Raw genomic sequence first — 22,456 nt, 5'->3', positions numbered from 1 at the left:
TACTAACAGACAGACTAAACGGCTACGTATATTATTAGAAAATTCGGGACTTCACCACAGCGAAAAACTCCACTTCCGCCCAAATTTTAACAGTGGAAGAAAAATAATTACAGGTAATAAAATTTCCGTCCAATATTCAAGAGATATATAAATAAATCCATGGTGAGTAATAAATATAGCGGCTTCGCTTGAGACGATACAAACCCACCACTTAAAGAAATCGCTTATAATTAATAAAGTGGATGATGGGAAATTTGATATTGTGTTTATGATACTATTGCATGGTCTCGAGGAGTAGTGTTTTAAAGTATATTTTTAAGTGTTATTAATTTGTCCCGGGTCTGCCCCTCAATATTTTGATTAGAATTGCTCAGTTTTTCTCCGGATGAGGAAGATTAATTTTATGACGCTTCCTTCCTTATTACACATAATTGGTATAATAACATTCATTAACAGACCAAAATCTATACGAATTACGCTACGGTCAATAAACCTTACGTGGAACCCGAATTCCAGACTAACTTAACTATTATTATTAAACTTTAAATAGTAAATTAAGATACGTCGGTCTCGTGTATAACAGAAATACATTTTCAAATTCTATAAATCGTAGATATACAACTATCATCGTTGTTTTTATACATTATAAAAGGCTGGTCATATTTATTTACTTTAAATTATACACTTCTGACCTTACACCCCCTTGGGAAAGGCGACCGTGAATCAGGGATATGAATCATTAAAAAAATTTCTATGGTTTTATCCTATTTGACATTTCCGCTTACGTATGAAAAATAAGACGCGCACTTTTTCTGCTTACTAATTAAAATGAATATCGTAATTATCAAGCAAGGTCGGCTTGGCTTGATTTAATCAGAGTTTAAAAATTCACACGTGCTTGGATTACATAATACCGTACCTTCCTTGTCGTAAATTATTACCTCTCCCTCAAAAGACAAAACCAAATCTCACAAAAACAATAGACAAACTCTACAATTCCATAAGGTATGTTCAATAAGTTTGTCACTGGTTACTGAGAGCTTGTCATGAAGTGACGTAGGTCATAGATTCAGGGTAAAGCGACGCCTGGTGAGGCGCTGTCAAAGGCTTAGTAATGCAAAATTAACCGAGTGTAGTCTGCAATTCTCGCTTCCGTCGTTCTCGAACTAGCTCTCAGTAGATCTCTAGCATTACGAAGTAGTGTCATATCTTACAAACTTATGATTAGAAGAGACCACTAGAAATACCTCAAAAATGGCGCCCATTAATTGCTAAACGGAGCCTTAAGACTTGGGTGTAGACTAACGATTAATTAATTATTCTGAAGTTAATTAGCATTTAATTATTTCAAAAACATTCAAAATCGCGAGTACTTGGGTGAAAGCAAAATAAATTAAAAGCGAAACCCACGCGTAAAATTATGCTAATTAGATAGCAATTCATATATCAATGATAATTACGCTCGATTATGCGAACGTTTTGAGAATCTTTCCTCTAACTTTTCCCTCAATTTTGCATACACCTGTTTCCTACGAAAACAAACCGCGAAAAAAGGGGCGCAAAATTGGGAGCGAGGATTACGCGGGCGCTGTTTCCAAGGGGAAGTTTTCCCGTTGAAAATTTTGACTTAACCCTTGGTTAATTTCGTATTACGTATTGTTTAAATTCAATATTTTTGATATTTAAAATTACAATTCCTTTTACGTAATTAAAATAAACGTTAATTGGCTTACCTTTACCCTTTACGGACGAAGATCGGAGATCAAAAGACGGTGCCGCCTGATAGCTTGGGACTCTTCAAAAGACTTTGGGTTTCCCCACCTCTACGTCTGTTACGAAGTCTAGCTGCACAGCTTGACCCGTCATCGCCAAAGAATTTCACGAAATTTCACGAATGCGCGAAATATTATACTTTTCAGCTGACATCATTAAATTTGAATTAGTATCAAGAAAAGTGGATTTTAAGAGTCGTAACAGCAATTAAAACGATATTTAAGCTTACTTATAAACATTACTACATTACGGGGCTTCAAAAAACGGGACTTTCGCGCGCCCTTTGTTTGTCATAAAATGCCAAAAGGCAAATAACCGCGCGAATTTACAAATAGCACGGCGCGACGACCTGTCACTTTTGAGTTTCGTAACGCGATGTATGTTTTCGGGAACTGAACCATTATGAATTTTTTTTGTTGTTATTTCTAAAGATTACTAGAGCCTGAAACTATGGCGCCACCGAATCGGGCCGATTTTATTCCGCATTCTCCTTCCCGAAATGTTGAACTTATTAAAATTAGCCATTTACAACCACGACCGAGTTTATCAAGATTGTTGGTTTAAATGGTTTTTAATGGCAATTTCAACGTGGTTTCAGTGTTTTAAAAGTTAAACTGACAAGAGAGAAAAAACTTAAAGAAAATTAAAACGATTAACATAAGCAAAATAACTAATTAAAAAACTTAAATTGCTACCTAATCGGGCGGAAGCGCAGAGAAAAGTTTAAAAATTAAATCGAGGGATCCAACACTCAACGCGCAGAAATTGCACACGAATTCTGAAACCGACAATTTTTTTGTGTAGTTGCTGTTTGCTGATTCGAAGATTCAACCACACCATGTTTAATAAAATAATTAACAATTTAAAATTAGAAATTCACCCGGGCCTATTCCCGATGCATTCGCCAAGGCTTATATTGCGAATCTGGGTCAAAATGAAGCTTCACACTCGAAAATAACCACATTAGTCTGTTAAAATCGGGCTACAAACCTCGCGCGTTAAAAAAATCATCTGAGAATTAATTTTCTAAAAGAAAAGTTGTAAAAAAAGTAAATATTTTAGAGTGTTGGACCCCTCGAAGAAAAATACAAGTTTCGCAACAATGCAAAGATAGTAACGCCATCTATACCGTAACCTTTCACCTTTCAGAAAAAAAGTTCAAAATGGCGCGAATAAAGGATTAATACTTTCTCGTATTTTTGGGTACTTACTCGTGATTAACAATGGATGAAATCGAATTAAATTACTACCAATTACTCGGTGTTAATCCGGACGCGACTCGCGACGAAATTAAACATTCGTATCACAAATTATTATTGCAGCATCACCCCGACAAGGCCGAAGTCAGCGACTCGCCAAGGCCTAGCGGAGAACCCCCCCTTAACCTAGTAAACTTAGACCACTTTTGCGAAATCGAAAAAGCCTGGAAAGTTTTACAAGACGACAAAGAACGTAAATGTTACGACGCGGAACTAAAAGCTCGCCAAGTTCAGAACATTGGTCCGTTACACGAAGACGAAATGGCTTTAAATAAAATGAGTCTCAATCGCGAAACTCAATGTTACGAACACCATTGTAGATGCGGGGGACTTTACGCGTTAGAGGAGGAAGAAGCTTGCGAGTATAAAAACTCTTCAATAACTTTGTATTGCGATAGTTGCTCATTGTCAATTTCAGTTAACATGTAATATTTATTATCCTTACCATATATATAAATAATAACAATAAAGTATAACTTTTTCTAAATAAAAAACATCGAGTCGCGTATGTATCGTATCCTTACTGTCTCAGTTTTTCTCCGGTAAAAAATATTCAAATAAGTTTTTACAGCTAAACATTGACGTTGTTGCGATTAGAAATGTGTGGCCTAAATAAGGAACTGGTTTTAGAAAGAACAACAAGAACAATGGAAATGGAAAAAGAATGAAAGCTTTACCCTTTTTACGGCCTAGAAACCTTAAGGCGGCAATTTCAGCGTAAGTAACTCCACCCAAGAAATAAACGAGAGTGGTTTTGGAGGCAGCGCTATTTTCCCCTTGAGACGAGTTCCCTCCTAAGATAAATTGAAAAAAGATTAGCTCTCTTTAACAAAAAGTTATTTTTAAAAAGATAAACGTACGTCTTTGAGGGACGGGTTCTTTATAATTTAAGGTATATCCTGGTAATTGTTTTAAACTTTCTTGAATGATTGTGAAACCCCCATTTACTTGTAGCGTCTGATAATATAATATTACTTTTAATTAGTAGGCCTACAATTAGCGTAGCTTATTCCTGATCAGCGCCACCTACCCATAGCGGCGACTTTGAGAACTACTATAAGCGGCAAGCCAACCAGATGTCGCTAAAATCTGGTGACGTCATTTTTGGTAAGACCCCGAGAGTGCCCGTCAGCGATGTCACTAGATTTTAGCGACTTCTGATTGGCTTGCCGATTACAGTAGTTCTCAAAGTCGCCGCTATGGGTTGGTGGCGCTGATCAGGAATAAGGCTAATTAAGGGAAAATTTAATTTAAAGTAAAAGTTTAGGTAACGTAACATGAACAGAATTTTTCTAAATATAAAAGGAATTAAATATTAAGATATTCTTTTTTAATATTTAATTCCTTTTATATTTATTTAGTAAAAGGGCATTCAAGGTATAATGTTACGTTCCCTGAACTTGTCCTTTAGTACCTGTTCAGCTAATCTACAGATGAGTGGAATGTATGTGCCGCTAAAAACGTAACCAGAGTTTGGTGGAGTTAAATAATCATAATTTTCATCAGGAACTGGAATCTAATTAATAATTAAAAAGTTATAAACACTTTGATATCTAAGGGGTGCCGTCTGACGCTTAAATTGACACTTACCAGACCTAATTTCTTGGCTAAAATGGTAAATGAGCTCTTTTTATAGTTGACCGCAGCCATAAATTTACCGGCTAACATATTTGCAGTGGCAGCTCCTTTGGAATTGGCTTGAACCGCGTTAACCGAGGCTTGTTCTTTCAATAAAGCCAGTTTCTTCAAAGCGTGTATTACCACTAAATTATCATGGCCGTAACTCTGCAGAAATTGAGTAATGAGAGAACGATAATCTCTAGCTGGGATTCCATCTTGGGTGACTGAGAGTAAACAGAGGAGACGGAGAGATTTCCATATCGGCTCTTGTCTAATAATACTTTCTTCGATGTAGTTGATGGCTTCGCGTAACTCTTCCCCTTCTAAGAGAGCTGTAATGTTTCAAAAGATGATAGAAAAATTACGTAAAAAAAATGTGAAATGTCAAACAAAACATTACATACATTGCTCTGCAAATAGTAACTGTTCAAAATCTTCCACTTTTTCTTTAGTTATAACTTCGCAAGCACCAATATCTAAAATGGAAAAATTAAAATTCTTATAAAGTTTAAACTAACCATATTAAATTAATTAATTACTTACGTAAAGCTAGTGACTTGTGTTCCTGCTGAACATTTTTCAATTCTGCTTGGACGAACTTTTTCAAATCTAGTATTTGCATTCCTTTTCTCTCCTACCAAAAAAATTCCAAGTTTTTAAAGCTTTTTCATTAGATATTTAACTAATTATTTAACCACTAATTAACAATTATTTTCTAACAAAAAGAAGCTTCATAAAACTCACATTATGTTTTGATTTAAGATGATTAGCTTTATCTTTGAGAATGTTAAATACTGTACTGAAATGGTTGTCCCTAATTTCTAAAAATACCTACAAAAAATATAAAATTAAAAATTAACTAATATTAAACACAATTAGTGTAGTAAAAAATCTTTTACAGGGTCCGAACTGTTCAGGGCAAGTTTTACGGGTTCCGTACCACCAGTCACATTCTTTTCAAACTTAACTTTGCCACCGTGAATCCCAAAAACATCGTCTAATAATCCTTCATAAGTCATTTGAGATAAGAAAACTGAAGCGTAATCAATGTCTAAAACAATTAAATAAATTTGTTATAATAAATTAGTAATGCTAAAATTGACATTAGAGACTCAAAATTTAAAACCTGGGCTAACCTCGATCTACAAGCAAGAGATTACCAATCAGAGGTTCAGTGTCTGGCATTTCAATCGCGTTTTTCATTAATTTAATTACATCATATACCATCTAAGAATTTATAACAGTTAAAATTAAGTCAATATAAATTTTGTTAATGCGAAATAAGGCTTGACCTTTGCGCATTTTCCTTGGCCATAAGTATTAGGAATGACACCAATGAGTCTTTGTAATTGTACAAGAGAGCTAGCTACTGTATGTACCCAAGTATAATCAGAGTCCAAGAAAAATGAGGGGTAAAAATCAGGAAGTTGAAGTGAGAAAACGTCCGTGTCTAAAGCAATAAGTCCCAAAGGAAATTCTTTGATATTAACTTTTTCATAAACACCCTCTTGTTCAAGTAATCGTTCGCAAATTTCTAACTATAATTAAATATAGTAATTAAGCAATATGTGAAGAAATATATTTATCTCTGTTCCTCACTTTTCGTGGAACATACACAATCCAATACTGCCTGGGTTTCACACTATTCCTTCCCGTTTGTTGGTCAACCATGATCTGTTCCGAAATTAATCTGGTTGACTCTAAAGTTGGCCTGACTATATACACGCATCTTAAATTCAAGAGATATACATGAATAATTTTTTTTGGGACTTTAAATTTTAAGTTTTAATTATCTAACCGCGCTGTTTCTCCCAATGAAGGACCGGCTTTAAGTTCATAAATGAATTCAACCCCTACTGACTAAGAAGAAGGAATAACCAATTGCATAATTTGCGCTTTAATTTAATTAGCTTTTATTTTACCTTAAGAGCTTTTAAATTAGATATTTGGTCCAACAGTGCTGGTAACCCAGGTTCCAAAACAAGATCTTTAACTCCATTAATCTGGATTATACAAATATTAATGCCAATTATGGCCGGCCCCCGCCCCCTTGCCAAGCCATTTCAACCAAGGCTTAAATAGAATACGTACAGATTTTAGGATGTTTGTAAGTATACTGCCAGACGTGGATCTAAGAATATTATTGAGAGATATACTACCGCTATCCATGCTTCTTAATTAGCTTCAATTAAACAATATTTCAAATGAAATTCATCAAATTTAATGCACTACATTTCCATAAATTGGCTTCTACTTTTTTCAACGTCACTCTAAAGTCTGAACAGCAGACGACAAATTAACCATGTTAAGCAAGGTGGGAAATAAGTGGATCAGTGATAAGCACAGGTGGCCAGCCATGGAAATAAGGTTTTTTTTTTTCAACTAGTCCTCGGGACCAGTGACCCCGACATCAACAATATTCAAACTGGTCCCCAAGACTAGTGCTCACTGCCAAGACCAGTTACCCCTGTGCAATTTATTTTAATACTGGTCCCATTTAAAAATTATTTATAAATATAAAATTACAACAAGGACATACTGAGAGTCTTAGGATCTTGGCATCACGTGGTGCCTCTGACGTATTAGAAATAATTTTTACCCAGCCTTCTTTTGAGTCCCTTTAAGGAACTGGAAACCGGGAGAATTTTCCTGTCTATGTAGACACTAAACAGTCTTTAGACCTTTCCCTAAGAAAAATGTTGTTGTTTTTATCATCATTATGTAGTATATTCGAGGGCTATTATCTACTTATAAATTTCAGATCAATTTCATCATATAATTATAGATAAAATATAGGTTAGTCTGGCCAGAAAGTTCGCTTGATATTAATAAAAAAGTAATCCGATCAGATTACGGTAAAACCAGTTTCCGAAACACGTACAGTTATGGAAAATCGCCTAAATTATAGGTTCAAAGTCCTTGTCACTGACTTCCCATCCCCATACACGAATTTCTTACAAATCCCGAGACATGACTAGGTCACCAAAGAGAGAGACTCTTTTATCTCTCAACAACCACTGAATGACAGGATTCAGGAAAAGAATTTCTGTTTTCTTGGCCGTCAATAAAAGATAGCCTCCACCCTCGCATCATCTTATCTTCCTACAATTTTCCTAAACCCGAAGAATTGTATTCGACTTTTCCACCTTAGAGTCAGTGAACTCTTGAATTCTTGGCATAAAATATGTAAAATCGAGTAAAACGATAAAATTGTAGTAAACGCCCGTAGCGGCGGAACGTGCCAAAAGGTTATTGAGAATTCGTCTTGCCAAAAGAGAGATTTAAAAGTATTTACTTTCGTTATTTGAAAAAGCTATGGCTAGCCTGGGCAAGAAAGAAAAAGAGCAAAAAATTTAATGGGGCGTACATAAATTTACACCCAAGAAGCTGGCCACGCAATCAACGAACCGTTTAAGAGGAGTAATTTAGAGTTTCTTCTTTTACACGTATCTACTATCTTCGCAAATTTAGATTTAAAAGTCGTGGATAAAAAAGGGGGAGGGGAAACGGGGTAACATTACGGTGTTAGATCAAGATGCCTGCCTCTATTGAATCATAAAAGGTGGCCTGGTCTGCAGAGTGTTGATGTCATGTTTTCACGAAGTAATTGGGTTTTCTATATATACAGTAGGCCAAATGGGAAAGGCCGGCGTGTTAATAAAGCACGTTAAACATCATACGGTAAAGATAGACATAATGAAATGGAAAACAGGACCCATAAGCTTAAAAAACCAATAGTTGAAGACATTTATCTTATCTGAACCAGAGCAACAAATTTTAATTCTTCAATTTTCATGGTTCTTAGGTGGGCTTATTTCTATTACAATTGTGACGAGAGGCTTTTGTTTTATGGTGCGCTCATCTTAGCTTTCAAACTTCAGTAAAAATGGTCTAACGCATGAAAGTGGAGTTACTAACGCTGTAATGATGAGCCACTTCGCGTATATTTATCATAGCAACTTATGCCGACTTAATTTGGGGGTGTTAGAATTTACATGGAACCCCGGTTGAAATATTAAGGGGAGAAACCGGTAAAACCAGGAACTGGCATTATAAGCTGAACTAAGGACTCTCGGCGGCGTACGAACGTTCCAAGCGTTGGTACTCATCCCAAACCAGGAAGAGAGTGGCGCGCTAACGTTTGAGACCTGACCTTCACCGAGTGTTCGTATTCTTGCACCATTACGTAGAATATTGGCGGCCACGGTCACGCTAACCCGAAGGCTCACTTTTACCCAGCCTACCATGACTGGCGCATGCGTGATCTAGCTTTTGTTTCTCTCGTAGTCTAATCTTTATCTCAAGAAGTTTCCAACGACGAAAAAAATAAAAAATTCAAACCTCATATTACGTTTATGATTCTTCGCGAACGACAATCGCTCCTAATCGTGTTCTAGTGTTCGGGTTCTTAATAATACCATATAGGCTACTTTGATTACGGACAAATGGATACTGTCCATACTTCATTGCTGTGATCGTTGTGCGGTTGGATATTTCATTAATCACAAATAAACTGAAATATGAGAGAATTTAAAACAGTAAGTAAATTTGTTTCAGTTTCAAAATCAATTGCTTTTGCCACTAGTTTAAAACGACAGCCATTATCATTACGTATTTGCAGTGCAAATCGTGTTGCCAAATTTGCGATTTTAAAAGCACCATTGAAAATAGAATAACAACTGAAAACTTAGTTGGAATTTTTTAAATTGTGATCCAACTTAATCAGTCTGTCTGTTAAAAACGCTTTGACAGAGTTTAGCTAGCTAATTAACACGATTAGTTATTAAAACAACTTTTTGCATTATCAAACTTACAATTGGCGATGCAGTTTTATCCACAACGCCAGCCGATGGCTTACTATTTAGAGTTTTAATATTATATAAATAATAATTAACCTTGATTAAAATTGGGTTACAATAACTGAAAAGCAAGTATAATTAAGAATAGACCATTTTGCAAATTACATACAAAGAAACCAAGACACAGGGGCGAAGCCGCCATTGGCGTATTTTCTCTCGCGCCATGAAGCAAAGTCAGACGAGACCCGGGTTCACAACTCGCACTGCCTCTAGCGATGCTTCTTAACAAGAGGGAGAATACCCCAATGACGCCCTCGCTCCTGTATGTTGTTTTCTCTGTATGTAACTTTACATGTATGAAAACAAACATGGAGTGACAATATAGTATAGTGAGTACTAAAATTTAAGGATAATTGAAATAGTGTGGGAATTATGCTCCTTGGATTGTAAGGTAAAAATATACATTTATTAGAACAACAGTGTGAACAAAACCAAGTGGTATTATAAATTTGAATGAAAATAAATAGTATTGGGGCTTTAGAAGGCGGATCCTAGAAAACGCATCAAGTCAGAAATGCATAATTAAATAGGTTAGGAGGACCGTAGAGCTGTGTCAAAATTTAAAACATTCTGTCTTATCTAACAATACCAAGAGCCAAGCCCGCATTTTTGGAAAAATAATCAAAAATTCAAATAAGAGGATTCGAGCTAGTGCACAATGAAATATTCATTTTTGATACTCCCAGTATGAAACTGTCATGAACTTATACAATTTTATCGTTAATATTGTACCTGGATACAAACTGGATTTGTACAAAGGGGCAATTCTATTCCCACTTTTCCTACACCACAGTGACAAACCCCTAGAGAAGTTGTAACAAAACGTCACCTTTTCTCTCCATGTAAACCCAGTAGTAGAAATCGGTAACTAAAGTTCGAGTCGATGTATCAGTTAAAACGCCATATCGGTCACCGATACCAATACCATATCGGTACAAGATTTCGTTAAAGGGATTCTCAGTCAATATTCATGTTATAATTTAGAACGAGTTCACTCATGCCGGTTTGTGTGAATGTATTTCGCTTGGAGGAGTTTTTGCACTATAGCTGCGCCTAGGTCAAAGCAAAAATTGGCATTGACAAAATATAGTCCGTTCTTGCCGACCTCCACCCTTAGATATCTTGAATATAATATAAACTATATTTTTGAGCCGAGATCTTATCGGATCAGAGAAGGAGAGCCCTCCGTGTAATAGGGTCGCGCCGCTCTTTTTTTTGTACGCTGGACTTTTCTATCTTCTGAATGGGATTAAGTTTAACGTAAAGTTATTTTCTCGGTTTATAGGCTAATAAATAAGATGGGATGGGCAAAAATCATTCTAACGGAAAAATAAAGGTTCTTTAAGTAGTTTTTAGGGTGAAAAAATGCATAAATATCTTTTGGAAAAAAATTGTTTTGTGCGAAATTGAATTTTCATATTTACGTGCATGTTCGAGTTAGGTCTAATAGTTTTAAAAATTAGTTGTTACAATGTAAAGCTCGCTAACAAAGGAGGTGTGTGTTTGACAAAATTTTAGATCGGCTAGTCATGGTTTTGACCACGTAAGGTGGTCCTAACTAGAAAGTCAGGAGAAACAAATAGCGTATTATTATTTAAGTCATTTTGTTCCCTTTTTCTAATAACTAGATTTGCTTCTCAGATGGTAATTTACAAGCATAAATGCGTGGTTTTCACGTAAAGGGAATATTTTAATGCTCCTGCTCATCTAATTTCAGATGGGCATCGCCGGGTGAATTCTATAACTGTTTGGTACTAAATCCCCAAATAGTTAAGCGCTAATGATAAAAGGACTATTTATCGCGTGACCCGGTTGGTAACCTTGCTCTAAGTTTTCTGATGTTGGGATGAATAACGTTACAATTACATCACACTCGCTTTGTGGTACACTTCTCTCGAAGAAAAGTGTTATATACTTCTGATAATACCACCACATCTTTGAATATCTAAAGCAGATTATACTTGTGGAACTTGTTATTAAATAAAGTCACCGACCTACCTTCTTTGATCCTGCGATAAAAAAAGAGCGGATAATTATACCCTAAACAATCAGACAATTATGAATATTAATGATCCTCTAATTATATCCCAACTTTAATGTTCAGCCTCTAAGCTAAGTATCAAAAGATAACAGTATACGCGTAATATCCATTTGATAATATAAACGTTATGGGCCACCGAAGCAACTAAACAAGGGGTGTTTAACACTTGACCAAAATCTTACGCTTCTACCATATATACAGGGTGTTTCTGACAAATGTGGCATAAAATAAGGGAGATGTTCTTTGGGCGATTTTGAGTCGAAAATGTAACTTCTATCTCCATTTTGCCGTCCGGGCCACTGTTTTCAAGTTATGATTTGAGTGTTTTAGGAATTGTCTTTCAGTTTCTTAATTAAATTTAAGGGGTCATCCGTAAAATACTCCACCAATGTTAACTAGAAAACAGTGGCCCGGACGCCTCCTTAGCAGCCTTATCAGAAACACCCTGTATATTTGCAAAATAATGCAGGCCAGAATTGTGGTTAAGTGTTGGACCCCTCGACGCTTAAAGCATGTTTTTGTTGTATATACACGTAAGTTTATTCGGAAATCACGCGATTTTACGAGAAGCGTTACAAATACTGGCGGTCATTGGAGCAGTAAAGTAAATTGTGTTTCCTCCCGCTCCTCCTCCTTCGCCATCCGTTTTCTTTGTTAAGATCCTAACCACGTTTATATAAGATAAATAAAGTACTTATGAGAAAATGTTAGAGATTTTGTCGATATAATTAAAAAGCGAGACCTTGAAAAGCAAGGGCATTGACCCGTTCAAGTCTAAACGTTAAGGTAATACCTTCGAGTTCGCACTTGAATATTAAACTGTTTCCGAAAGAATTGTGGGAAATTGTAGCCTTAAAAACTTCCTTTATCGTAAGGTTCAGATAACAATCGCGTAGCTACTTTAAAGTTAATTATGGTTAAATTTTAATTTGTTTTTTATCTTTCTTTTTGTTTAGCTTTTGTTGCTTGTAACAGTTTGCCCTTGGTTGGTCAGGGGTCAACGAGGCGATGCTTATCCCGAAGGATTTTACGCTTTTGAGGAAGCCGAAGATAATCTATACAGGAGGCCACCAAAAGTCAGGAAACCACCCTACAAGGCGACGACATTACCATGTTCCGGAGAACAACTACCCAGTCAATATCCGGGAAGGTTCTCTCCGAAAGATACACTATGCGGAGATTTAAACACCGGGTTTATACCTAAGAACCCGATGGGGCACGCGATAGAGGGCCAGCCATATCCTTTGTAAAGTTCCAGATTTACTTTTTAAACCCTAACCCAAAAACTAATATAAATTATTTTGTGCAGCGAACTTATCCGAAATAAAACTTTGCAATTCTTCGCCAAGGCTTTACCGTACCTAAAAGACGACCCTAAGATTCCTAAAGTGGCCAAAGTACGTGGGACACCGGCTTTGCCGCCTTTGCTTCCTTTCAGGGAAGACGGAGGTTTCGACCCACATCAACACCCGGTCATGTATCTTAGGCACGAGAGATCAACTAGGTCAACCGATCAAGGAGTTGACGAGAGGGACAAAAGATTCCGGACTTCGTCCGAAGCCCTCGGAAATATTACGGCCCTTTTAGAGTTGGCTTCGGGAAGGAGCATTTGCGAGGACGAAAAAAGCGCGTAGGTTCACTCGCTTCGGCTCCCTTCCTTTTTCTTCCTTATCGACCATAAGATTGATTATTGTTTGCCAGAATGAGAGAAAAAGAAGGGAACCAAAAAATTAAAAGAATGAAAAACCCTCTTTGCTTTCCTACAATTTAGTGCCAAAGTATCGTAACATTGAAAATAAAATACACCGTTCAGTTATAGGGTTGGCTAGGTCCCAAAGACGAATCGTTGGTTCTTTATGTTGAGTCCCAAGATGAACTATTGAAAAGTGTTCAACCTAAGTTGATAGGATTGTTTAAGTTTATACTTTGTAGTTACGATATGTTGGCCCTAAATACCCAAATTTCTCTTTAGAGGTTTTAGGAAGTGACCCTGAGAACAATACGTCATAAAAAAGTTGACAAGTTTGGACAGTCCATCCGTCATCTTCACAATTTCTCAACTCCCTTTTTTACCGATAATTTTCTAATGAACTTCGTTTGTTCTATTCAGTGTGTCCACACCACCCCTCTCTTCTTTGAATTTTTCAAAAAAAAAATCGCAATTTAAATATCATTAGAATATGCAAATTACTTTTGATCTCTCCCTAAAGCCGCATCCATCTTATTAATCAATATTTAATTTAGAAAATTCATATCGTGTTTTTCTTTACCAAGTTTATGCGCATTCTCAAAGTTGGTAACCAACGCTCGTCTACCATTGGCTATCTTGTATTCCGTCTCCAACACTTTGAACTCTTTGTCCGAAAGTAAAAACAAAGATGGCGTAAATGGGACTACTCCGACCCCTGGAGAAATCGTCGTATCCGTTTTGACATCTGCCATCAAAGCGGGGCTAAAGGTTGCCGTAGACAATAACGAGGTTGATTCCAAAGATGGCGTCGTTAATGGTGGAGAGAATAGGTCACCTTGGTCCAAGATCTTGCAAGTGGTGACAGGCACTAAAAGTCAAAGTCCTATTTCGACCGTCCTGGATTTGGTGGCGTCGTCAAAGTACCCTATGAAGTTGGTTTCCAACTTATTTCCTTCACGTCGAAGGAAGCCATCCAGGAGCGAGATTCCGGGAACAGTTGGCGACGAATTGCCGCCAACTCCGTGTCCATCTATCGAGGAATACGTTACTCCAGCCTTCGCCAGAAACTACCAAGGAGTTTGGAAGTACGTGGTGCAAATACCACACGAAGGATATTTCACACAGACAGTTCAAAATATCAAATGCGGGTAATTATTGTAGTAATACATAGATAATCTTACTTGAAGTAGATAACTTTAATCCGAAGCTCTTCTTCCACAGGACTAGCCGTTGCGAGTTCACGGAAGGCGTCTGTCACGAATCACCTCGATGGGTCAGTCTCCTAGTGGCCGAGATCTACTATCCCAATCATTACTTTCCCAACAACAAACCAATCTTACCTAAACCCGTAAAGCCTTATGACAACGAGATACCCCCAGTGGAAGACTTCCACAATTTCCAACAGTATTTACGCAGGCGCGTTGGAGGTCAGCAAGGACAGCAACAACATCCAGGGTACTCGGGAAGTCCCGTTCCAGGGAGAAGTCCCGGAGATTATAGAAGGCGATTCCCTTACAGACGTGAACACTGGGAATCCCTAGAAAGGCGACGAAGACAAACGACTTCGCCTAAAAAGACAAAGACCAAGAAAGAGAAATGCGACGGCCATGATCAAGTCGGGTGCTACATCGTTCGCATGTATTACGATTGGTTCTTGGTGAACGGCTCCTGCAAGTGTTGGAAGCCCAGAGCGAAAAGAATGTTAAGCGGCCGATCCAAAAGAGAAACGTGCAAATTAAACCCCAAGTATTAATAAAATGGAGAGCAATTTCCTCAGACCATTTTGATGGGAGGCAGGTATACTCGCGTGAATCCTTCCTCTAATCCAAGTTATCACCCCGTTAAAACTATTAACCATTCAGAGGGTCATGGTCGAAATGTATTCACTCGCGACAAATTTCTGTGAAGAAATTATCGTGATACTTGATCAGAGTTACCAATAGTTATTACTGTGTTCGAGTCTTCGTTCATCCTAAAGAGGGCGATCATAAATTAGGCAGCTTATCGCTCTCTTCACCAATCACAGTGATCATGTTTTTTTTTTTAATCATTGAAAATACTTTTTTAAAATGTATCTTAATTTATTCTAACTGTAATTGCGTTGTGAATAAAAAGTCTTACCAGGATTCCTTTGTAGATTAATTAAACATGTACGGGTGGGTTACATTCCAAGGACTATTACGCAGATTGCTGTAACGGGAGTCTATTCTCAATGACTCAAAACGGCAACTTACCTCGATTGAAATGTCTTAAATATCACCAAGAATGTCTTTCAAATCGAAGATGGGCCCTGAGTGGCTGAGATCTCGGTAAATAGAAAAATCAAATCCGAGCGCGAACTGATTTAGATCTATAAATGTAACATGCACAGAGCACTCCGAGAACGCCCCAGAGCAGTATATGGAATAGCTTCTAGATTAGAAGTTGACCGTCTGTAAAATATGACAAAGTCTGATATATATAATTTCTCCGTGTTTTTTATTTATTTTCCATGAACCCCAACTTCAAGCTAAGTAGACTCTTTCACACCAGATACAAATGCTTCTTTCCGATTTTACTTCTTTTTTTGTTACGATCATCGTGCTCTAACCATCGTCCAAATTTCAACTTCGGAACATTTATACTCATTTTATATATTTTTTCTTATAGAATTATTATTGTAAAACGATTTGCTAAAAAGAAATTTTTTTTTGTTATTTGTTTTCGGTCCAACAACACAATTATTAGTTATTTACAACGTGTATACATGTATAATAAAGGCATCGCCGCACAATTAAAAAGGTCGTAAATTTTTTTTTGTTAATTTGCGTTAATAATTAGCTTCGTTTAATAATAATTATAATTAATAATAATAATCTCATTAATCTACTTAAAACGTCGCAACCCGTGTTGATTCTTTTTTAATTTTAATTTTTTTCCATTACCTCTAATTAATTAAAATTTGAATATATAATTTACTCAAATTTGGTTTAATCGCAGTTTTGTTTAAATAGCGAGATTTTTTAAAGCACATTTAAAATTTTTATTTACAAAAATCTATTGTATTTTTCTTTTTTTTTTAAGAAAAAGTTGCGAACTTAAAATTTTATTAATTATGATGACGAGATTTATGGTATTTTCTTTTAATTATTGTAGTTTTTATCTTTTTTGTCGATGGCTGGTATTAGTGTAAAAATCTTTTTTAAAAATGTTTTGTTTTCATATTTATAATTTATCTAAAATCAGACCTGTTTTATTATTATTTATTTATTTATTATTATGTTTTTTATATGTTAATTATTTTTCAAACCTTTTATTTAATTTCTTTTCGTTCAAGGATAGTATACGATTATCGTTTCTCTCTGATTACTTCACTTAAATTAATTAATAAAATTGGGAGGGGACTAATAAAAAATGTAAATTATAATTAACTAAATGGCCTTGGCGGTAGCGTTCTAAAATTAAAAAAAATTAATATATAAATTTCTGATCTGTAATTTATTAATATAAATAAATATAAAACCGATGCAATGCGGAGATCCGCAACCAAATTAAACAGGGGCTATAGAGAGACCAAGTTCAAGATGTATTCAAATAAAGAAGACGTCACAAATGATCACTTAGACCAAAAGTGTATAGATATAAAAACAAAAAAGTACACTTCGTTAAAACTTTCTCGCGCGGTGTAATATGAGAAGCCTTCCTTTATCCCAGAATAGTGTCGACCCCCTCTGCGTATGATTACCTTCCCGACCGTGGCACAGGGAACAAGCCGCGAATAGACTCGAAAAGGAGCAGATGCTAGCTCTAGTACCAAAAATTAACTTTGGATCGCCAGCATCATGTATGACGTCAAGAAGCTCATCTCTGATTGGTTAGATCCTGTAGGCGGTTGAGACTCAGCTTGCATGTCTACAGCCGAAGGTAGGGAATTCTTAATGAAATGCACTTCATGTTTAAGTCTATGCACTTCATGTTTAAGTCTATACACTTTTGCTTAGACAGACATTTCTTCTCTAGCGAGAACTTCCAGGTGACGTCACAAACTTGGACTCTCGTTACGTTAACTACCGGAGTCAATCTATTCCCCTCCCCCCAAAATAGAAACTTATTAAATAAACAATGCAAAGAACCCCTTTTCAAGCCGTACACCAATCTCATTGGATGGACGGTAAACGTGAATACAAAAATTATCTGTCCAATAAAATCAATTCCTACTATATCATGATTCTCTCACTCTGTTTTTTAAGTACTCTAGCTCTTATCCCTTCTCCCAACTTCTATCAAAAACGGGTGGATTTATCGATGATACAGTTATCATAATACTTTAATTAAAAAACAAGCCTAATTATTATTTAGTTTAAAATTTGTACGTCATATTGAAGCATAAAAATCGGTGAGTGGAAAATCCTTCTCGAAACATTTTAGACTAATTATAATAAAGTTAATTAAAGCGCTACTACTGGCCTTACTAAAGCAAATCACGAAAGGGGAAATTAGGCCTTTCTTATCAAAACCTTGGGGAATTAAAATATCTTTAGCTACCAATTCTGATGGGGTTCATATCGACCAATCAGAAGATTTTAAAAAATATGAAAAAGGGGAAAATTCTAAAAATTTTTAATAATATTTAAATGATTGTAACGTTTTGATCCTAATTTGATCTTTGCAAATAAAAAACATCTAAAAATTCTAAAAAAATTAATACTGAATATTTTAGGGACAATTCAGTTAATATGATGATTGTTAATTTAAAAAAAAAATGGAAAACTTATTTGGATGTATAATATATAATAGACATATTTTCTCTTGGAAATGGGGGCTTGGATTAATTTTTATTTTAATAATTTGGTTCAAAACGAGTGGGTATTTCTAATTTTTGCAAATAATTACGTGAAGAATTCTAAAATCCTACAATTATTTTCAATCCTGTTACGTGATTCCTTCAAATTCTATATCTATTATTAAACCTCTCATCGCGACCTCTCTCGAAAAACGATATAAAAACCGTTAATTTTAATTAATTTTTTTCGTCAACATTTCTTAAATTTTTTCTTCTTCTTCTTTTAGTTACTTTTCCCTTTTCTTATATATAGCAAACACCTTTTTTCACTTCATTATCTTTCTTCTAATTAATCGTGGTGGTTTTAATTAATTTTAAATAAGTCTTTATATATTTATATTGATTGGGTCATTCTAAAAATTAAAAAAGATCATGAAATGGAATGACTAAATTTGTAATTATAATTTGTTTTCTTCAAAAATTGGATATTTGTTTTTTCTTTTACGTCAATTATTTTGTTGTTATTTTTCGATACCTCATTAATTATTTATGGGGTATTTAATTGTATTTATTTTTAGTTTTTTGTATTTTTGTATTTTTTTTTGGAACCGAACACTTGGAAAAATCTTTTGGAAATTGATAACCCAAATTTGGATGTTTATTCTTTCATACCGAAAAAATCCACAATTTTATAATTTTATTTATAATACGGAAGGTGTGTGGAAATCATCGAACGTTCGGAATTTTGTCAATTTTAATATTTTTTTTTGGTTTTTATTTTATATATGGTTTTTCTTAACGAGGGCACATCGGGGGTCAGGAATTGAGCAAAACATTTACTTCCTGTTGAATGTCTCTCATTTCTTGGATTTTTTGCGCCAAACGCGCGTTCAGTTGTTCGAGCGCCAATTTCTTGGCTCTCTGCACGGCTTTGGAATTTTCCATTTGCTCTTGCAAACGACTGGCGGTTGTTTTCAAGTTATCGTTTTCCGACAGAAGCAACTGCGCGCGAAAATATATAATTCACGTGTCAATTTTGCGAGCCAGATTTTACCAGGGTTGTCAAGACCTAAAAGTTTCAAATATCCTTCTCCTACGTAGCTGTCAGCACTGAAGTTGATGTGTTCTTAAAGGGATGTACATAATTTTATAAACGCATTGTAATGTACATCCCTTTATGGAGATAGAAACAAAATGGAAGCGTATCGTTTAAATAACAGAAGTTTTTAACGTAATTCCTAAAAAAAATCATTTTATATATTAAGGATGCAGAAGCCTAGATCAGAGGGTAATTTGATTGGTTGAATTCTGATCAGCGTCATTCACGACAGTTCCGCAATTAATTTACTACGCTTCCTGACAACTTGCTCGAGGTTTATACGCGATATAATACAAACTCGAGGACTGATTTTAATAGGCTTTCTCCGAAGCCGCTCCTCCAAGTCGTAAGAGGGTGAATGTAACTCTAAACTCTATTATAATTGCTAGAATTTTCAAGTTGAGAGTTTTGACGAAATAACCTCACCAAATATGACTATACAGCTGGTATTTGAGCATGCAAAATGCACAAAGAACGGACAAACCTTGAGTTTATCCTCTACTTTTTGACTGGTCGAATGGATGTGCTGATGATCATCTAGCCTCTTACGGAACATATCCAGTTCCTTAAAAATCACATATTTTACTCAACATTATTTAAATATGTTTTCAGTTAAAGAGGGTTAGGTATTTTCAATTCCAAGCTTCATGCAAAAGATATATAAATAAATATAATATTTGAGATGAAATTACAAATTTGTTAAATTGACAAGTTTTTCATTTAAAACATTTCTAAGATGTGCCAAAACTACAATTACCACACTCATTTCAAAGAATCGCCCATATAATTATATAGAAAATAACTAATAATTAACCATTTCAATATGAATTAAAATTATAATTCATGTAGCCTATAGTTGCATTATGTTTCTTCAAAATTGACAAGTGATTCAACCAAGATAAAAAATTGTTATTTTATGTTGTATTTCCAAGTCATTTTGAGTTATGGTAAAAACATTCGTTGTTATCATCCACCACAACCATTGAAGCAATACTATAGCTACTGAGGTTTAAATAATAAATTCAACGTGCATTGAAATGCAAAATTGCAAAAAAAAAAAAGAGAGAGAAGCAAATCATAATCGATAGAGCCCTGACCAAAACGTCACCAGCGAAAAGCAAATATAGTTGCAAAAGCCAACGTCAATTTATACCGAAAGAATGGGAGCAAAACTAATACCTTATCTTTCTGCTTAGTTTCCGCTTCCAGAGTTTCAGCACGGTTCCGAAGGTTACCGATCTCCTTCCGTAGTTCGGCGATGGCTTCCGGATTCCCGTGACTCGCTTCCAATTCCAACGTCTAAAATATCCGGAATAGAAAATCATAAAAGTGGCACGTATTAAGAAAATATAACGAATACGTGTAAGAATAAACGTCAACGTGAATTTAGAAAATTTTCTTAAAAATATTAAGAGTGGGTCTTTCTTTTTTTTATTAATTTCACGTAGTGTATATACGCAGTCATTCGATCTACGACCAGTAGTTAAGCATAGACCAAAAATAGTTTTTTTTTAAAATGATGTAGTAAAAACTGCCTGTGATTGGGCGAGAGATCGACTTGCACCGTCTAAGGTGGCAACCACATACAAAGGTACGAAACCGAGACTTTTTGTTATAATATATATACTTTTGATCTTTGTCTACCGCATTAAAGACCAGTTGCAACGAGTTTTTGAAAAGCTAAAAGCTATCATAAAACCAGCAAGAAGCAAAAACGTGAATTATTTTCCCGGTCTCCTCTGGCGCTAGTTTTTCTTCAATCTAGTAGAATAACAAAGGGAAATCAGGAAGAACTCTTCCATAGATTAGGAAAGTGAAGAAAAGGTCTAGGGGAAGATGGTACAAGAAAAAGAAAGGAAGAGGAAATAACCCAGCGTTTGTTTACAAAATAAATCTTTCGGCAATCATCTATCTGTTTTTATATATATCTATCATATACTATAGAGTCTAAGGAAAAATTCAGGAAAAATCGGGAAAGGAAGCGACGCTACTATATAAGTTAGAGGAGTTATGTAAGGAGATTCCGTCTGTGTTAGCACATAGAATACAATAAAGGCGCCATTGATTACGAAATTTCACAGCCAATTTGACATACTCGTATTTTTTAGGGTTGGCCGTGGGTTGACATTGCATGCCGATAAAATGCAAGTAGGATTTGAGATCTGCCTATAATTAAAAAAATACGTGACTTTCATTCGACTTAAGTTGAGAAAAGTGTTTGAAGAGAAACTGACGGATTAGATTCAGATAAACACCCAAGTATTGCGCGCGCCTTGATTTAACTTGGATTCTAGTTACACGAGACTGCTCGTGAATATTTTCCAACGATACGAAAATCTGCGTTTGATTCTTTCTTTATAGCAACTCCCTCGGTTATTTATACTCCATGCAACCAGGGTAGGGTAGGGTAGGGTAAGACCAACGATAGGCCCTCTTCCGCAGCCTCGTCTCCTGGGTGCTCCGTCTATTGTTGGAAAGTCAAAACAGGACAATGAAAGGTAACAGGGATAGTAACGCCGACGTGCGGAAGAAGTAGGGACTGGGGGTGAATAACTTTGATAAGAAATAGGGGGCCTAAACCGGAGGGGGAGGAGGTTGTTCGACCCTTCGATGGATGATGGAACGATGAAAAATTAATGCCGCAGCCCATGGATTCCTAGTCGCCGCACCGAATGATTTACAGGAAGAGTTCAGCATCCTCGTTTTTGAGGCGGATGGAAAGAAAGGCTTTCATCATCGAACCTACTTGTAATGTGTTCGATGCAAATAAAACAGAAGCCATGAATCTCAATTTCAACGAATATCCAATTTAAAACATTAGATTAATCAAGCCAACTTAGCCACCGCTTTAGTCTCGGAAATTGAACAAAGAGTCCATGTTAAAAGGATTTTAATGGGATAAGCTCGAGCAGCTTCGTTTTAATCGCATTTCCTCGTTACTTTCGTGGTCCTTTCAACGTTTGGACAAATCTCTCGCTGAAAAAAGAACGCCTTAGAAGGAAAAGGAGCGGACCTCCGTTCGGCACGGTACATAACCCTTCGAATAAAGCGAAGAGCGGCGTTTTAAAGAAAATAGACAAACGGAACGCGAAAAGAGAGTGAAAGAGCGTATACTGACAGAGAGATGGGAGCTAACAAGGAAAAGGGGAAAAGTAAAGCGACCTTAAAACGTCTTTTTCGATAAAGAATGATAGAAAGCCGTCACAGTTGTCCTCGCTATCGTTCTGTTAAAGCATATATAGCGGGAGTAGCCGCATTCGGAGAAGGACACCAAAGCTGACTCGATCGCAAACAGAAAACGACAGGACTTCTCTTCTCCCCCTACCCTATCTCTTTTCGCTCTGTCCTCGAGA

General features: G+C 36.0%; 4 protein-coding genes across 8 annotated transcripts in view; 2 read left to right on the top strand and 2 right to left on the bottom strand.

The window, feature by feature from the left end:
• The first annotated feature begins 2,035 nt into the window (after window positions 1-2,035).
• On the top strand, window positions 2,036-3,526 carry LOC149609923 (dnaJ homolog subfamily C member 24-like). The gene has a single exon (XM_089860141.1). The coding sequence runs from the start codon at window positions 2,997-2,999 to the stop codon at window positions 3,459-3,461; it is 465 nt and encodes a 154-aa protein (XP_089716267.1). The 5' UTR covers window positions 2,036-2,996; the 3' UTR covers window positions 3,462-3,526.
• On the bottom strand, window positions 3,445-6,994 carry LOC149609922 (vacuolar protein sorting-associated protein 33B-like). Its single transcript, XM_089860114.1, has 15 exons — window positions 6,744-6,994; window positions 6,575-6,655; window positions 6,451-6,512; window positions 6,252-6,381; window positions 5,945-6,190; window positions 5,789-5,879; window positions 5,552-5,703; window positions 5,397-5,483; window positions 5,196-5,286; window positions 5,057-5,128; window positions 4,623-4,984; window positions 4,447-4,548; window positions 3,893-3,989; window positions 3,710-3,826; window positions 3,445-3,640 (listed from the first exon to the last, which is right to left on the bottom strand). Exons 1-15 carry the CDS (start codon window positions 6,819-6,821, stop codon window positions 3,561-3,563), a joined length of 1,848 nt encoding a protein of 615 aa, XP_089716240.1. The 5' UTR covers window positions 6,822-6,994; the 3' UTR covers window positions 3,445-3,560.
• A 1,361-nt stretch (window positions 6,995-8,355) lies between these two features.
• Window positions 8,356-15,584, top strand: spz6 (Spaetzle domain-containing protein 6). 2 transcript variants are annotated; one of them, XM_089860116.1, is made up of 6 exons: window positions 8,356-8,457; window positions 8,641-9,190; window positions 12,509-12,798; window positions 12,862-13,182; window positions 13,827-14,390; window positions 14,464-15,584. In XM_089860116.1, exons 2-6 carry the CDS (start codon window positions 9,173-9,175, stop codon window positions 14,993-14,995), a joined length of 1,725 nt encoding a protein of 574 aa, XP_089716242.1. In that variant the 5' UTR covers window positions 8,356-8,457; window positions 8,641-9,172; the 3' UTR covers window positions 14,996-15,584. The 2 variants fall into 2 exon arrangements, with proteins under 2 accessions (XP_089716242.1, XP_089716241.1); XM_089860115.1 differs by lacking the exon at window positions 8,356-8,457 and having other exon boundaries at window positions 8,548-9,190.
• A 113-nt stretch (window positions 15,585-15,697) lies between these two features.
• Window positions 15,698-22,456, bottom strand: part of LOC149609917 (homer protein homolog 2-like) — a 179,632-nt gene continuing 172,873 nt past the window's right edge. For all 4 annotated transcript variants that reach the window (XM_089860117.1, XM_089860119.1, XM_089860118.1 and 1 more), the window contains exons 7-9: window positions 20,283-20,402; window positions 19,588-19,668; window positions 15,698-19,006 (exon numbers count right to left, since the gene is read on the bottom strand). In XM_089860117.1, coding sequence (XP_089716243.1) covers window positions 18,821-19,006; window positions 19,588-19,668; window positions 20,283-20,402 — 387 coding nt within the window. In that variant the 3' untranslated portion in view covers window positions 15,698-18,820. The remainder of the gene's footprint in view (window positions 19,007-19,587; window positions 19,669-20,282; window positions 20,403-22,456) is intronic.

This window comes from Phalangium opilio, unplaced genomic scaffold (genome assembly GCF_054372755.1).
Source record: "Phalangium opilio isolate 3A_F unplaced genomic scaffold, DU_Popi_V2 ptg000344l_1, whole genome shotgun sequence".
NCBI lineage: Eukaryota > Metazoa > Arthropoda > Arachnida > Opiliones > Phalangiidae > Phalangium > Phalangium opilio.
The sequence above is the reverse complement of the archived record's forward strand: the minus strand, read 5'-3'. Positions and strand labels throughout refer to the sequence as shown.

Bases quoted from the DNA above. Each gene is read 5' to 3' on its own strand.
- LOC149609922 (XM_089860114.1), bottom strand. From the start codon at position 6,821: ATGGATAGCGGTAGTATATCTCTCAATAATATTCTTAGATCCACGTCT. The intron at 6,513-6,574 runs GTAAAATAAAAG...CCTTCTTCTTAG, and splicing joins CTAATTTAAAAGCTCTTAAG to TCAGTAGGGGTTGAATTCAT. The intron at 4,985-5,056 runs GTATGTAATGTT...GAAACATTACAG, and splicing joins GTTACTATTTGCAGAGCAAT to CTCTCTTAGAAGGGGAAGAG.
- spz6 (XM_089860116.1), top strand. The intron at 13,183-13,826 runs GTAGGTTCACTC...TTCTTTACCAAG, and splicing joins TGCGAGGACGAAAAAAGCGC to TTTATGCGCATTCTCAAAGT. The intron at 14,391-14,463 runs GTAATTATTGTA...CTTCTTCCACAG, and splicing joins GTTCAAAATATCAAATGCGG to GACTAGCCGTTGCGAGTTCA.
- LOC149609923 (XM_089860141.1), top strand. From the start codon at position 2,997: ATGGATGAAATCGAATTAAATTACTACCAATTACTCGGTGTTAATCCG.